We start from the raw sequence: 17,511 nt of genomic DNA, 5'->3' as shown, positions 1-17,511 counted from the left end.
GGCGCCATGTATTATATTATATTAAAACATTATATCCAGATGCACAACAAATAGGTTCTTATTAACATATTACTTTGCGTGATGACGTCATTGCGTAACCGCAACTCAAAACTACATCTTTATATAGTATACAAAATAATAAATGTTTTCTCAAATTAATTGGCCATCTCAGCAAAAACATTATTTGAAATATGTCCATTTAGATATTGTTCACTATAAGTATTGTTGACTATTTGTAAAAGTAATACAAACACTTTTTGATAAGAATTTTTTATTTTTTAATATAACACTGATTATGAACAGTTACATTCTTTTAAACAATCACAGCTCGTGTACTTACTCTTTTTAACTTGTGAAATGAACACATTTGTGAAAGTGACAACAATTATAGCACTATTGGAATTTATTGCTACCTAAATTACCAACAATTATACATGTTAACAAATATCAGTAAATTAACAGATATGAAAAACAATCTGAGCTAGCAATTTACTCAACTGAGTGAAGCTACTGAGTCACTTTTTAAAAATTGCTAAACATAGCCAAATGAATGTTAAAAATTACTAAATTCGTTGCTAGGTGCTTTTTGAAAATTAAGTTGCTAGGGTATTATGAAAAGTTGCTAAATCTAGCAGCAAAATTGCTAAGTTGGCAACACTGTTTGCATGGAAAGGAGGTTTATATAAAAAAAGAAAAGAAAAAAGAATGCATGAATAAATGAATAAAGAAATGGATAAAAACATATATAGAAAGAAAGAAAGAAAGAAAGAAAGAAAGAAAGAAAGAAAGAAAAAAAGAAAGAAAGAAAGAAAGAAAGAAAGAAGAAAGAAAAGAAAGAAAGAAAGAAAGAATGAAAGAAAGAAAGAAAGAAAGAAAGAAAGAGAGAAAGAAAGAAAGGAAGAAAGAAAGAAAGAAAGAAAGAATGAAAGAAAGAAAGAAAGAAAGAAAGAAAGAAAGAAAGAAAGAATGAAAGAAAGAAAGAAAGAAAGAAAGAAAGAAAGAAAGAAAGAAAGAAAGAAAAAAAGAAAGAAAGAAAGAAAGAAAGAAAGAGAGAAAGAAAGAAAGAAATTGATTTTCACAACACTTTATTACAAAAACATTGATACATTATTCAAACAATCAACTCACAAAAAAGAAAAAGTGAGAAAAAGAAAAAAATTAACCCAAAATGGGAGCAAAAACCAACTCATTTTCATAAAGCTCACACAGAGCGCCGGCGTAACCCCACACCAAGTCAAAAGAAGGAAGATCATCCATAGCTTTATAAAACTTAAAATCAACAAGAATTCGTGATTTGACAGAATTAACAAAAACTGCCAACAAGTTGTGACTCACATTTCCTTCAATTTTTTGCTTTCTGGTACTATATACCGCCATTTTAGCTTGTCCTAATAAAAAATTGAGAAGCTGACATTTAAAACGTTTCCTTTGAACATATTTAAACCCACAAATGAAAGTTTTAGTGCAAAAGATTTCTCCAAAAGATACAAACAAATTCTGTAAAACAGTAAACAAAGGCTCAAGTCTGGAACATTGTGTAAACGTGTGGAAAACAGTTTCTCTCTGCGAGCAGAAAGGGCAGTTGTGACTAACGTCAGGATTTAAAATTGAAATAAAAGCATTCACTGCAACAGCACCATGTAAAATTCTCCACTGCAAATCTCCATGTCTTTTAGTTAATGGTGACTTGTACAGTGATCGCCATTGAGGGTGCTCATCCTCATTCAACCTTAAAACCTCCCGCCATGGAGTATCCACTCTATTGTTCAGCCCCATTTTGTTAAAAACTTTGACACATGTTTTATATAAAACCTTCCCAGAAGCTGACTCTTGCCCAATTATTGTCACATCTTTACAATGTAAAAACACCCCTTCACAGTTTTCTAAGTTGGGAGATAATGACAAAAACGGGAAAACATCATTACAATTTGGAACAGTTAACCCTTCATAATAGTCCTCCAACAACCTGATCTCTTCAGTTGTGAGAGAAGCCCTCCATTGTTCAAGGAGTTTGGTAACTGTCCGTTTGGAATGAAGACCCAAATGTCCAGCAACTGCATCAGCATTTTTAAAGTCTTTTCCTGCTGACTTTAATAAACACCCAAGAGTTGTTATTTTAGCCGATGAAAGAATTTCATTGAGTGCAGGAAAAGGTCCCCTAAAGGATATGTCCATGCGTGAACCACAGATTAGAGGTTCTTGTAGCAGCCAGTGTAAAGACGTCACGTCTAAGGGCCTGTGCACAGTAAACAAAGTCCAAATCTTGAAGATATTACGATAAAAAATTGGAAGTTTGGATAATTCCATCTTTTTAGGATTCAGCCAAAACAAAGTTTTCTCAATGCCCACATTTCCAAAGGACTGCAGTAGCATAAAGGTTATGGATCTCCAGTTCGCGTCCAATGGTCCATTCAAAAGTCTCTGCACAAACTGGAGCCGAAAAGCTGCTGTTCGGCTCTGTAAATGCACAAGTCCATGACCCCCCTCTTCTTTGGGCAAGTACAACACAGCTTTCGGAACCCAGTGTAGCTTATCCCAAAAGAAATCTATCAAAATTGACTGAATTTTTGACAACAGATTAAAAGGAGGATCCACACACATTAACCGATGCCACAAAGATGATGCTAATAAATTATTAATTATTAATATGCGGCCTCTATAAGACATATTTGGAAGTAAAAAATTCCATTTACTAAGACGACCTTTTATCTTTTCAACAACACCTTCAAAGTTTTTTTGTACAACTGCTTCATTTCCTAAAAACACTCCCAGATACTTAAAACCCTCCCTGGTCCAAAGTAAACCATCTGGGAGGTTTGGTTCTCCATTAAACCATTTCCCGATTAAAATGGCTTCACTTTTAGACCAATTCACTTTAGTAGAGGAAACCTCCTTGAAATCCTTTAGCAATTTTAACAGCAATTCAACATCATCTTGACAACTAATTAAAACAACAACATCATCTGCATATGCTGACAATTTAAACACATTTGGACATGATGGAATACACAACCCATACAAATCTGCTCTTAATTTATTTAAAAACGGCTCAATTGCTAAAACATACAACATACCGGACAAAGCACAGCCTTGCCTTACACCTCTAAAAACCTTAAAAGGAGCACATAAGTCACCATTAACTTTCAAAATACTCTCAACGTCACAGTACAACACCTTAACCATTGAGATAAAACTTGAACTAAAACCAAAAGCCTCTAGAGCATCCCATAAATACTTATGCTCAATGCGATCAAAAGCTTTTTCTTGATCAAGCGACAAAAGGCCAATATCTAAATTAAGCTTTTTGCCAAGGTCCAAAACATCCCTGATAAAAGATATATTGTCAACAATACGTCTACCAGGTACACAGTATGTCTGGTCAGGATGGATCACCTGCTCCAAAACTCCCCCTAATCTGTTTGCCAGGACTTTTGAAAGCAATTTGTAATCACTGCACAACAAACTGACTGGTCTCCAGTTTTTGATGTCATTCGGATCTCCCTTCTTTGGCAGTAACGTGAGAACTGCTCTGCGGCAACTTGTGGGAAGCCGCCCATAGGCCAGGCTTTCTTTGAGCACCTCCAGTAGGTCCGGACCCACCTCCGGCCAAAAGGACTTATAAAAGTCAACTGACAACCCATCAAGTCCAGGTGCTTTCCCACATTCCATGCTTTGCAGAGCCTCCTCCAACTCCTCCAGAGTTAAGGCCCTGCTGATCTCAGCATTAGCCTCTTTGGACAGCTGAGGCAAGTTTTCAAGGAAGACATTAGTAGTTTGTTCATGCATAAGATCACTTTCATACAAATGCTCATAGAAACTCACTGCTCTTTTTCGAATATCAGAAGGGTCTGACAACAAAGATCCATCCTCTGATTTTAAAGCATGTATAAGCCTTCTTTGTCCATTTTTTTTCTCTAAATTAAAAAAGAATTTAGAAGGTGCATCCATCAACTCTATACTCTGATAGCGTGATCTGACCAGCGCTCCTTGTGTAACAGTATCCAATAATTTACCTAAAATATTTTTCTTTTTATTAAAGGAGTCCAAATGAGCCAAATTTGATGTGCTGTCAACAAGCATTTGAAGCTCTACCAGCTCCTTCTCAATTGACTTCATTGAACGGAGAATGTCTCCTGTGACATTAAGAGTATATTGTTGACACAGCTGTTTAACTTGCACCTTTGCAACCTCCCACCACTGTTGCAAACATTGAAAAGAAGTTTTTGTATTTCTAAAATTCTTCCAGAACTCTTTAAAAATCTCCTTAAAATGCTTATCAGACAATAAATTACTGTTAAAATGCCAATACGCACTTTTTGATTTAATAGACCTTTGTGATATAACACACTGTAACAAACTGTGATCAGAGAAACCCACAGGGCAAATTGAACAGCTTCTGAAAAGATTAAACTGGTGCTTAAAACAATAAAATCTATCTAATCTTGCTAGTGAAATGCGATTGTCATGAGCATGGGCCCAAGTATACTGTCTTTGACTGCCATTAAAATTCCTCCAGACATCAACAATCTCATGGGTTTTTATTAATTGAATTAAACGCTTCTGTGAAGACATGTGTGGTTCAACATGATTCCTATCAAGAATGCTCTCAGTACAATTAAAATCCCCCCCTAAAAACAAAACTTTGTCAGTGTCACAATTACTTAAAACATTGCTCAACGCATCAAGGAACACCATCCTTTCCAAAGCATTAACTGGAACATACACGCATATAAATATAAAAGAATATTTTTCAAACTGGGCATCAACTTTTAAAAGTCTACCTTTTATAACTTCATCTACCTGATAGGAAACAGGAACAAATCTCTTAGAGAACAAAATAGCAACCCCACTGCTAGTTGAACTCAAATGACTTAAAACTGATAACCCATCAAATTCCTTACCCCAGTCAGAACTGTTTAAAGCATCACTATGCGTTTCTTGAATACATAAGACATCAATCCTCTTTTGTTTAATTACTTCATATATCTGATATCTTTTCCTAATATCTCTAGCCCCATTTACATTAAGAGAAGCCACAAAAACCTCCTCCATAGAAAAGAAAGAAAGACAAAAACAAAAATAACCCAAACAAAGAAAACAGAAAAGAAAAAAGGGGAGAACGTATTTATGTGCTGTCATTACTGAGCCTTGGTTGGGCATTAAGTTTGCCAAGCAGTTTTTCTAAGCGATACACCTCCTGTTTATTGAAACTTCCCTCACTCCTAAAAAGCTTTGCTTTTTCCATAAATTGCATAACATCTGGGAAATATTCCTCAATTTTAACATTTCTGGCATTTTTTGTCACTTTAAGAAATGACTTTATGTCGTCCACAGTGTAAACTCGGCTAGAAAAACCGCTTAATGGCAAACTGCATGACACACTGCATTCTGAAAAGTCGCTCTCACTCTCCGTTTCAGATTGACTCAGATCGCAATTATCCGTCTTTTTGGCCTGTTTACCGTTATTCTGTTGTTTTAAGCGTCTCTTCTGAGGCGTCTTAAAAGCACTGTCATCTAAATCCATTTCTAATATTTGATCTTTTTCTTTATTGAAAGACGCTTGCTCTCCGGCTATAACCGGGATACTGCTCTTGCGCAATACATCTCCCGCAGCCCGTATTGGCTGTTCATCCACCTGTAACGGCCCGTCTCCTTCCACATCAACTACGTCGTTTCTCCTCTCATCATTTTTATCAATCAGGATCACCTCAGCTACTGTCTGTGGTACATTTTCCTGAGGAAGACTTGTGCTAGGCGCGTTACTAACACTAGCCACTGCGGCCGTGTCATTCTGCATCTCAGAGTCGCGCGCATCAGCAGGTGAACGATTTTGATCTTGCTGGTTTACTCGACCGGGGCATGCGCGGATCAAATGACCCATTTCTCCGCAAGCAAAGCACTTCATACTGTTTGTAGTCACAAATATTACATAATTAAATTCGTCCTGACGAAAATTTAATGCCACGTCTAATTCGTCCAAGTTGTCTTGCAAAATCATATAAGCATAACGCCGAAAAGACACAACATGCTTTAACAATGGTGACTTGCACCCGATAGGAATCATTTTTATCGGGGAAACAAGTTTGCCGTAGCGTGAAAGCATTCCGGTCAGCACCTCGTTCGAAATAAAAGGTGGTACGTTGGACAAAGTTACTCTTTTAGATGGAGTAGACAGGGGAAGCACTGGAGTGAAAATTCCACCAATAACAATTCCACTTTCAACCAACTGATTCGCCAAATCAACCGTCTTTACAAATACTACAATCGCATTATTCATACGAGATGCTGACAGGATGCTTTCAGTGCCTACAACTTCACCTATAGCCAAACTACACTCTTCCACACTAACAGTGGAGTCCACTTTGATCCCATGACGCCGTGTCAGAAAATCAAAGCTCCGACTCCCCGTCATAGCCATTCTGACACAAAAACCGAGAGCCGATGCTCCGGTATAAGTTTAATTAATCCTCTTTCTCAAACTAATGAAGCCAATAACCTCAAAAAGAAGAGAAAAAAGATAGAAAAAGTAAGTCTCTCGTACCTGCACACACACCAAACGCTCACACAAAGCTCCGCCCACTCACTCAGCACATGCGCAGCAGAAAGAAAGAGAGAAAGAAAGAAAGAAAGAAAGAAAGAAAGAAAGAATGAAAGAAAGAAAGAAAGAAAGAAAGAAAGAAAGAAAAAAGAAAGAAAGAAAGAAAGAAAGAAAGAAGCAATAATCTTTGAAGGTTGGATTTGTATGATTAAAATACAATAAACAACAATATTGTGAAACACTACTACTGTTTAATGTAACTATTTTTTATTTTAAAAAGTTTTTAATAAATAATAATAATATGCAAATGTAAACCTTTTATTCATGGTATAAATTTGTTTCAGGATTTATTATTGAATATATTTTTAAATGATTATTATTACTTTTTTGGGCTTGTTATTGTCTTGTCATTTGAACATTTAGTAATATTGCACTACATTAATGTGGTATTACATTCGTTTTGTTCTTCTTGTGTGGCGTTAGAATGGAGAAATCGCCATGTTGGGAGAGATCACTCACCTACAGGCCATTATTGATGACCTCACAGTGTTAACCTCTGACCCCCACAAACTGCCCCCAGCCAGTGAGCAGGTGCACATGCTTACTTATATACCTCAGCATGAGCATTGCTTTACGGAAATGAAGCGCATCCTGACCATTATGATTATTACAATTCTGTTTCTTTTAGGTAATCAAAGATCTTAAGGGTTCCGATTACTCATGGTCCTACCAGACTCCCCCTTCTTCACCCAGCAGCTCAGGCTCCAGGAAGAGCAGCATGTGCAGGTCAGAGCCAGAGAAATGAAGAAATAAAAATACTATATGCTGACATTGATTGATTAATCAAAAAAGGTTGTCATGTACATTTTGTTAGTAGAGCTGGTTCTGCATGTACTTTCAGATTGAGCAGCATTTACTACACACAATCGTAGTTCACTGACAAGCTACATAACATGGCATTTATTGTCCTTCATTCATTTTCTTTTTCGGCTTAGTCCCTTTATTAATCAGGGGTCGCCACAGCGGAATGAACCGCCAACTTATCCAGCGTATATTTTATGCAGTGGATGCCCTGGAGAACACCCATTCACTCTTGCATTCACAAACATACACTACGGCCAATTTAGTTTATTCAGTTCACCTATATACCACATGTTTTTGGACTGTGGGGGAAACCGGAGCACCCAGTGGAAACCCACGTGAACACAGAGAGAACATGCAAACTCCACACAGAATGCCAACTGACCCAGCCGGGGCTTGAACCAGCAACTTTCTTGCTGTGAGGCGATCGTGATACACACTGCGCCATCCTGACGCCACATTTATTTTCACGAATGATTTAATTATGCAGTAATTAAATTGAAGATAATCATTCTGCAATAAAAAACATCTGTTTGTGTAATTCTCAGTGATCTAGGGCTCTGTATAGTAAATGCTAGTAAATCTGAAAGCATGTGGAAATACCACATTTAGGGTGCTTTTGGTTTTGGTTCTGAACCCCGATATGTCTGCGTTATCACCAGACAGCTGTTGCTGGGTAATGACAGCATAGGATGACACACAAAATGGCTACATACCGCTACGTGGGTGCCTCAAGTTTAAAATTTGGACTTTAAAAATGCAGTTTCATTGTCAAAGTGCCAGCACTGAGCAGCAAATGCATCTTTGCATCATGAATGCAGTGTAAACGTTTAATTAAGCGAGAAGAAAGTCATTTTTTGTTGATGTTGATGTAACGCCCTCTTCCTATTATATGGAAAGGCTCTGGATTGCAAATCATTAGATCACTCTAGTTTATTGTAATCTTGTAGGTTTTAACCCAAAAGAAGCCCATACCACAATACCAATTGACCCTTCCCTAAGCCCCGCCCTCCTTAGTTACTCTTGCTACACCTGTCAAGCTTTCTTGCCTGGCATGGCTTTTACAATATGTATGCGCCGGTGTCAGACATTCCCAGGGATATAATGTCATTTTTGGCGAACAGGTGATATATCCGAGAACGCCAGATAAAAAAGGACTGCAGTATGCATTACAGTGGCATATTCACCACATAATATGCAACCGATTAGAGCAGGGGTCACCAAACTTGTTCCTGGAGGGTTAGTGTCCTGCAGATTTTAGCTCAAACCCTAATCAAACACACCTGAACAAGCTAATCAAGGTCTTTCTAGGTATACTTGAAACACCCAGGCAGGTGTGTAGAGGCAATTTGGAGCTAAACCCTGCAGGGACACCGACCCTCCTGGACCGAGATTGGTGACCCCTGGATTAGAGAATAATTCAATAAAAATTGAAGATAGCTTAGCCTAGCCGCCTCATACGCTAATCATTCAACAGCTTAGCTTATGCTCAGCAGGAGAGGGGAAATTTACAAATAATCTAATAATAACAAAAAAGCCTGATAGACTAATTGTTGTGCAATGAAATATAGCGTTATTAACTGACGAAGAAACACACATGGACAGTGCTTCTACATCATTCATTCATAGAAAGAACAGCCAGAAAGGGGAAACTGATGGATTTGTGCTGAATAGTAGCATCATTGACCCATAACAATGTACAGTAAGTTACCTTTAACTGTCAGTATGTTTGTGTGCTCTTTATAAATTACTGAAAAACAGCAGCTGGTAAATTATATTGATTGCAAGTGCTCAGTTTGTGATCATATCTCGGTTTTGTTCTGTTGATTTATAATTTCAAATATTCGTAGCTTGAAATAGATGGAAATATGAAGTTCAGTAAAGTTAGCAACAGATTCGCAGATTCGAATTCTCTGGATTAATAATTCATCATGACCTATTCGCTATTAGTATTACTAAGTTACTATGGCGAAGGCTTAAACAGAGCAGTGCTGGGCAACTGACAGCTGGTAACTGATAACCTGCTTTTTATTTTTGTAGGAAACACAGTTTAGATCTTTTTAGGGTAAGAGGTGTGAGTTATTGCCGTCTATCACTGAATGTCAGTAATATCAAAACAAAACCAACTTATCTCCACTCCTTTAGCGCCCCTCACTCAGCTTGATTCCCGCTGGAATTTCTCCTCTTGGGTTTTTGGTTTTGAAAAGGGAAAATATTCCACCATCCCGTCCAAAATTTAAGGATACCGGGTGTCAGATTTGCACGATCCATATGCACAACGCTCTGGTCTGTTTCCCTCGCTCCAAAGCTTGACAGAGCCCCTGCACATAGCTACGGTTGCTAAGCCACGATTGGTGGATGGCGGTTTATAGGTGTGGCTTAGCGAAGGGTCAATTTAAAAAATAACTGTAAACACAACCAGTTTAGTACAAAATTTACTTTCAAAATTTACTTAAATATACACAAAGCAAACAAATGTATACAAGTGAATGCAATAAATATTTCTTTCAAAATAATTATTAGTGTAATTATATGTGTAATTATTAGTCACATCTGATCAGTGAAAGCAGATAATTCTGTTTATTCAGCAACTTCTATAGGCGTTTTTCAGTATATTTGGGTTTCACAAGAGCACCCTCTGACCTTCTGATGGAGATTTACTACTGGTCACAGAACTGTTCACCTCTGACAAGATCTGCATGACAATCGCAGCTTTTGTGTTATCTTGATTGCTTAATTTTGATTTATCGTCAAAGCCTAGCTTTTTTTCTGCCTGAAAGATTTGTTGCTTTTGCTGTGTACTATGTACACTGTGTACGGTGCTACTTGCTTAAGTTGTTGTAATGTGTTTGAAATGTGTTGTCAGTGCAATTACACGGACAGTGCAAATACTTACAGTATAAAAACTTTGCTGGAAAATCAAACTTATGCTGTGTCCTGGAACATAGTAGCTGGTCCAAACTGGTCTGAGCTGGTTGATCATCTAGCAATAGCAAACACAATAGATATCCTGGTCATTGGTGCATATTTTCAAAGTATACATCAGTTAGTGTACAGTGTGAATAAAACAGAAGGTTGTCACTTGTGTTTTGCAACAGCTATTCACACATATCTATCCATATTCATTGATTCATGCATATCTGGGTATTCATACTGTGCACATCTCTTGCCATGAGTTATAACTCATAGGTTGTTTTCACATGACGTCATTGATGACGTGCAAGACTTAGATGGAAGGCACCAAGGGATTCTTCTACATAGGAATCGCTATCAGAAGATTTTGTGAAAGTTCAAGAAATTGGCTTAAAAGTGGAAGAAAAGGCGGCATGTAATAAACATTCATTGAAGAAATCCATGTGGATAAACATTTTTTGAACGTGATAATTCACTTGGCAGCACTAATAGTTATTATATACAGGCCTAGCTGTGTGTATTATATGTTAATGTGTTATATAAAAATCAGATACAAACACCACCACACATACAAAATCCTGTAGAACATAGTAACCTATCCTGCCATTTAATCGCTGCTATAAAATCTCTATGAACAGTCTTTAATGGCGTTTCGGCAGAATAAACAACCGTAAAGTTAACATCGAGATGCGCAGCAGCGGTGAATGTTTGATGGTAAGTTCATCGATAGAACAAAAAAGAAATACTACTGTACTCTTGTGAGAAAAACTAGATGGTTATTATTGTGGAACACCATTTACCATCCACTAAAATATATATAATAATGATGATAAAAATAATTAGGATGATGCATCCACGCTTTTATATGCTTTCATCTGTTTTTTTATGTAGATATATTGTTATCAGCATGGAAAAAAAACTATAGTAATTTATAATATGCTTTTGATCCACACTAAAGTAAAGTGTATAATGTGTACAACTCTTTGTTAATGAATGCTACAGAATACTGTAGCATAGTAAACTGATAAACGGTATTAAATACTGTAATGTTAGTGTAAACTGTGGTGCATTGTGATGGTGTATAATTATAAAAATGTAGCCTATTGGATAATTTATTACTACAATTGAGTTGTACCATAATCGTAGTATACCACAGTATAATTACTATGACAGGTTAATTCAAGTATGCTTCAAAACACTATAGTACTTACTATAATATTTCTGTCATCTAATAGCTTAAAGTAGCTATCTAAAGCCTCGATGACAGGCAAATATATATTAGTTGAGTAGAAATCTCAGCCCTTTTCATGATATTAGGATCATGCCCAACAGATGTGGTTATTTTATATTCATATCTCCTTTGAAATATGGTATAAATCACAAAAAATACAGACTTTCCCCTATGTATCCTATTCAATTTTTTTACTTCCTGCCCTCCATCTGAATTTTGCGCATCACCAGAACCACATTATTGAAAGCAACCTATATAAACATATTTGTAATATTTTAGACTTGTAACCACAGCATGATTGTATAGTGGTTATCGATTGTTTTGCTGTACAGTAGCAAAAATGCTACAGTGACCTGAGAGCACCAGATGTTCTAATGGTTTACGCTACAAATACCATTAAACATGATAAACACTAACTGTTAACCATTAAAACCAGCACATTTTAATTCTGTCTTGTGTGTTTGGTATATATATATATATTATGTAGTGTAGTGGTAGAAGCCTTGTTGTGTAAAAGGCAATACAGTTTTCATTAAAACTAATTCAATTCTCATTACAAATGCTATAAGGGAGTCTTCTTTTTCTGCATGGAAGCAACCATTTAAAAGTGTACTATTACCAATGACCATCTCACGTAAGCTAAATAACTAGAAACTTCTATAGGCTTAAGTTTGATTTTTCAACATTTGTGGAAGAGTGTGTGTAGATTTTGAATGAAATTGAAAGAAAAAGGGGACTGTTGATGCCAGTTTTTACTGCTGCTGCGCTACACAATCTCACTGTATGTTGACATTACATGTAACCCCCTAAATGCATATAAGAGACAGAGCACTGCAGTCTTTAAACCTTTATTATGTAGTATACATCTATATGTGAGCCTTGCTGTCAATAGGCACAGCTGAACACTTATTGCCTCATGTTATTCAGCCATTGACTCCTTGTTTCCAGTCATGAAACAGCAAGGATCTAAAATGAACAGTTGGGGATTGGACAAAGTAACATGTTTAATACGATTGCATTACTCATTCAATTCAGTGCTTTGCTCTCTCTCTTTCTCTCTCAAATGAATATTCCAGGTTAATACACAGTAGTCCCCATCAACAGAATCTGTTCAGTATTCCTGTGGCGTTTTTAACCTGGAATATGATCAAATAATTGCTTCAATAAGAAGCGAAAGCATTTCAAGATCACTTCTTTCACATAACCAGTCCTGGTAGTGTTTTTAAATAGCCCATTAGCATTTGGCTTTGGCTCCTGGGCCAATTAAAGCCTTGTTTTATAATAGTGTCATTTAGTACCTGTTTGTGTTTGTGTGCTGCCTCGTATGGAATTATGGGGGTTGTTTCGATTGTTTTAAACACAACCTTCATCTCCATACTAGGCCTCCTGTCAAACTTTGTCTTACATGTGTTTTCCCTTTCCCCCCTTAACCCCCACCCTCTCTGACCTCCATTTTTACCCATCAACCCCTGCTTGACTTATTTTTTCTCCAATTTTTGTTGATCATTGTCACTTCCTTTTAATTTTCCTTTTTTTGTACTTCACAAAATCTTCACTTCTGTCACCTGTCAATCATGTTCTTGTTATCCTGCTCATTCTGTGGGTTTGATTCACACTTATTGCCATATAACCTGCCTATATGTGACCCTTCCACCCTTGTGCCCTGGTCCTCTGCCCTGTCGCACTCCCCCTTGCCCCCTGCAGCAGTGTAAACAGCGCGCATAGTAGCGCGTCTCGGTCCTCTGGTGGCTCTCAGACTCACTCACCCAGTTCGTCCTGTCGCTACCGCAGCCTGGCCCAGCCGCTCACGACCGCAGCTCACCGCCTCAGCAGTGTCTCGTCCCACGACTCCGGCTTCATCTCACAGGACGCCAACGTCTACTCCAAACCCCCGTCACCCATGCCCTCCGATATAACCAGCCAGGTATGCATTTTGTTGAATTGAATTAAATTGAATTGAATTGAATTGAATTGAATTGAATTGAATTGAATTGAATTGAATTGAATTGAACCGAAACTAATCAAATCGAATGTAATTTTATTTAATTTTATGTATTTTTATCAAGTAAATGATAGTATATTCTTCAAAAAATTTTTAGAAATACCCCATTTATTTGTTTAATATATATATATATATATATATATATATATATATATATATATATATATATATATATATATATATATAAACCTCTGTTGAAAGATTAGAATCCTCCAATTAAAAATTGCCACAGCCATATCACCCTGCAACCCAAGACCGGTTATTCACTGAAGCTACAGTAAGCAGGGCTGAGCCTAGTCAGTATCTGGATGGGAGACCACTTGGGAAAAATGGGTTTCTCTTTGAAGTGGTGTTGGTCAGGCCAGCAGGGGGCACTCAACCTGTGGTCTGTGTGAGTCCTAATGCCCTAGTAAAGTGAAGGGGACACTATACTGTCAGTGGGCACCGTCTTTTGGATAAGACGTTAAACTAAGGTCCTGACTCTCTATGGTCATTAAAAATCCCATGGCACTTTTCGTAAAGAGTAGGAGTGTTCAGGCCAAATTCTCTCCATCGGCCCTTACCCATCATGGCCTCCTAATCATAGCAATCCACTAAATTGGCTCTATCACTCCATCAATAGCTAGTGTGTGCTAAGCGCACTGGCACCATTGTCTTGTGGCTACCGTCGCATCATCCAAGTGGATGCTGCACACTGGTGGTGGTGTGGAGAGACCCACCTCATGATTGTGAAGCGCTTTGGGTGTATGGCCATACACAATAAATGCGCTATATAAATACACATTACATTACAAAATAAAAGCTGAATTTATTTTATTAAAATACTATCTAAGTAAAAAAATTGTTTAACATATTGTAACTGTTTACTATTTTTATGTATTTTAAAGTTTGATGAAATTAACTCTCATGATTTTTTTTGCAAGCGCACATTGTTAGTTGTACACTGTAAAAAAATCTGTTAATTAGGATTAAGTGACTTTTATTGACATGTTTGAAATAATAAAATGTATAAGAAATAATATGTAGAGAAATGAGTCTGTAAAATAACAGATAATGTACTGGCAGTTTATTGGTAATGTTTTTGCAGGGTAATATGTAACACCAACCCAAACAATATATCACTTTAAACTATTAAAAATGTTATTAAAAGTCACTTTTCAAACTTTTCAAGATTAAATTTGTTGGAAAAAACATCAAGGTCCCTAATGCAATTTTACAGCAGAAATAAACAGGGAAAAAAAAACATGAATAACAAAATATAGAAAACTGCTTATTTACGGGTATATTTGATTTTACAGTATAAGGTAAACAATCAATCTGTGTAAGTCACTGAAAAATAATTGCTGTTTTGGTAATCTTTAATGAAACCATTTGCTTCTGCAAATGAATGGCAGCTCTTCTCTGAAGACATCACTTTGACGGCTTTGGTGAGCTATTAGCTGAGCTAATATATTAGCTAATATATATATATATATATATATATATATATATATATATATAATTTTTACTCTTTTTTGCAGTATATGGGCTACCATTTTTGACTAATTTACAAACAGCTAATATTGTGTTGTTGTTATATATTGCTGAATGAACTTATTTGAATCTTTAATAAATGTATAAGACCCTAGCAGTTTTTATGTTCTAATCAATGTATAAAAAAACATACATTTACGAACTCAAAATATATCAGATACAGATATGGCTTCTGAGAATGTGCGAGTGATTTAATTTAATGTCGCACGTCTCCGCAGTAAACTGCATTAAAGCAAAACATGGTCTAACACAAGAAATATATGGCCAACAGGGGGCAGTTATGTAACATATTGAGCATACTGAACTGATATACTGTAGCAGCCAGAGCACGTGAGCTAAGCGGTGTGAAAGCAACATTCTTTCATGTGCTTATTTCTTTCAGTACAGTTTTTTTTTAAATAATATTTTAATAGGCCTAAGTGCTCAACTGTGTATTTTTTTGCCTATTTATTCAGGCAGCTATGTGTGTTATCTTATACTATATAGTTTGGCTGTTAGCCTATTTTAAACAAGGAGCTCTGAACATAATTCGAAGTATAAATTCGCTTCCATGACCACGTCTTATTATGCATATCCTTGTTTTAATTAAAGTTGTACTTTAATAATTGATTATGAAATGGAATAATTTGTTCCTGGAATAGTCCTACTAAAGATATGAAACTAAAGAAATAACATACAAACTAATTCATAGCATTAAAGCCTGCATGAACAACAGAACACATACAGGTAGGAAATTCAAATTGAATAGATTCTGAAGATAATTTTTAATTGAAGTCATAATATGTAGACTAGCTTAAAGAGAACTATTCTAAACACCTGCCGTGAATTTGTCTGCATGTCATCAGGGCTCCAAAACAACAGACATGCGGAGCGTGTGTAGCCTACGGCTGGGGAATGCACCATTTAAAAAAGCATATAGCAAATACAACCAGCAAACCAACTTGTTTCCATTTGGAAAATTAAAGTTATTAATAATAGTTCTTATAAAAGATGCGTTTTTAAAATTCGCACCAAAACTGAGGTGTTCATTTTATAAACTATAAAACATCTATGCAAATTAGGCTAATGCAATAATATATGTAAAAAAAACGAAATTATTATATACTAGAGTAGCCTATAGGCTATAAGTCAATATTGCCTGGTTTCTTCTGTTATAAAGCTTTAGTTGTGAGCCCACTAAACTCTAGAGCTAAATGTTTTGCCGCTAGCAATGCAGTGACTCTGCAGAAATGTGGGGGTTTATATAAACCCAAAACGATGCCCCATAGACTCACTAAATGAAAGCAGTGTTGCCACACATCTGTGTCCCAGACAAATTCCTAGTCTAGTCTGAAAGATCACAGTGACCTCTTGTGGACTAGGCTGAAATGATCGATTTGAACCAGTCGCATGTCAGAAATGTACTGTTCATTTTCACCATAAGGGGGAGGTTGACATTTCACATTCTCTTAAAAAAAATGATAGGAAGTGGTGCAGTGCTTGAAATGTGCTTGTGAAGCATTGCATGTGGAACATCAGCTTTACAGTATGCACACAGGGAGGTGCTTTCTTAAGCATGTTTCTTGGAGGAAAGCAAGAGAAATGCAGTTTTCTCGGAGCTCAAATGCTGTTTTTCCTAATCATGGGGGGAAAAAGATTTTGCCTGGTTGTGAATCTACCAAGCACATGGTTACAATGTATTTCTCACCATGGCTGTGAGCGTATAAGCTTAGTCAGCTCACTTATCAGTTAGTGACTCTGGAGGCAGCGTTTGTGCACAAAAGCATCTGCTAAACCGCAGAGAGACTTCTGAAACAGCATGAAGATTTAATCAAATTCACCAAAATAGCGAGAGCTTTGATCATAACTAAGGGAGTATTTGCTTACTGCAATACTAACTTCTCACAAGAGATGTCAGCTACAGTGGAAAATGTTGGCTGAAAACAAACATTTACAAAATTATAGAGAAACAGACAAAATGGTACCTGAGCAGCGCTTGGAAAAAACTATTTTTCAGACTGTGAGAAATGAGAGAGTTATGGAATATTGAAGGCAGTGAAGGACATATCAATGCTGCCTTCAAAATTGACCCAGAAGAAGGAACCTCTCGAGGCAGAAAGTGAAGCGGAATTTGAATTGGAACATAACTTGATGCCGTCCTGCCTTGGAATGCTCCCTCTTAGTTCTTTCATAGCTTTCGGATGCAAGATATATAAGATATGCAAGTTGAGGGTCAAACTAATAAAGAAAAATCAGAAACACACAAGGCATGAAGATTCATGCGTATGCTTAGCCAATGATTACCACATGACTCTTTTTATCTTTTTTAACACTTATTTATTGATTTATTGATTCATTCATTCATTTTCTTTTCAGCTTAGTCCCTTTATTAATCCAGGGTCACCACAGCCGAATGAACCACCAACTTATCCAGCATATGTTTTATGCAACGGA

The 17,511-nt window shown here is 36.6% G+C and overlaps 1 protein-coding gene across 2 annotated transcripts in view; it reads left to right on the top strand.

The window, feature by feature from the left end:
* mtss1lb (MTSS I-BAR domain containing 2b) overlaps positions 1–17,511 on the top strand; it is a 174,227-nt gene that overhangs the window by 142,310 nt on the left and 14,406 nt on the right. The window contains exons 8-10 of one of the 2 annotated variants that reach the window (XM_056462010.1): positions 7,022–7,129; positions 7,227–7,324; positions 13,335–13,467. In XM_056462010.1, coding sequence (XP_056317985.1) covers positions 7,022–7,129; positions 7,227–7,324; positions 13,335–13,467 — 339 coding nt within the window. Of the gene's footprint in view, positions 1–7,021; positions 7,130–7,226; positions 7,325–13,247; positions 13,468–17,511 lie in introns of both variants that reach the window. The other variant, XM_056462009.1, reaches the window with a different exon arrangement.

Source organism: Danio aesculapii, chromosome 7, assembly GCF_903798145.1.
Source record: "Danio aesculapii chromosome 7, fDanAes4.1, whole genome shotgun sequence".
NCBI classification, from domain to species: Eukaryota; Metazoa; Chordata; class Actinopteri; order Cypriniformes; family Danionidae; genus Danio; species Danio aesculapii.
The sequence above is the reverse complement of the archived record's forward strand: the minus strand, read 5'-3'. Positions and strand labels throughout refer to the sequence as shown.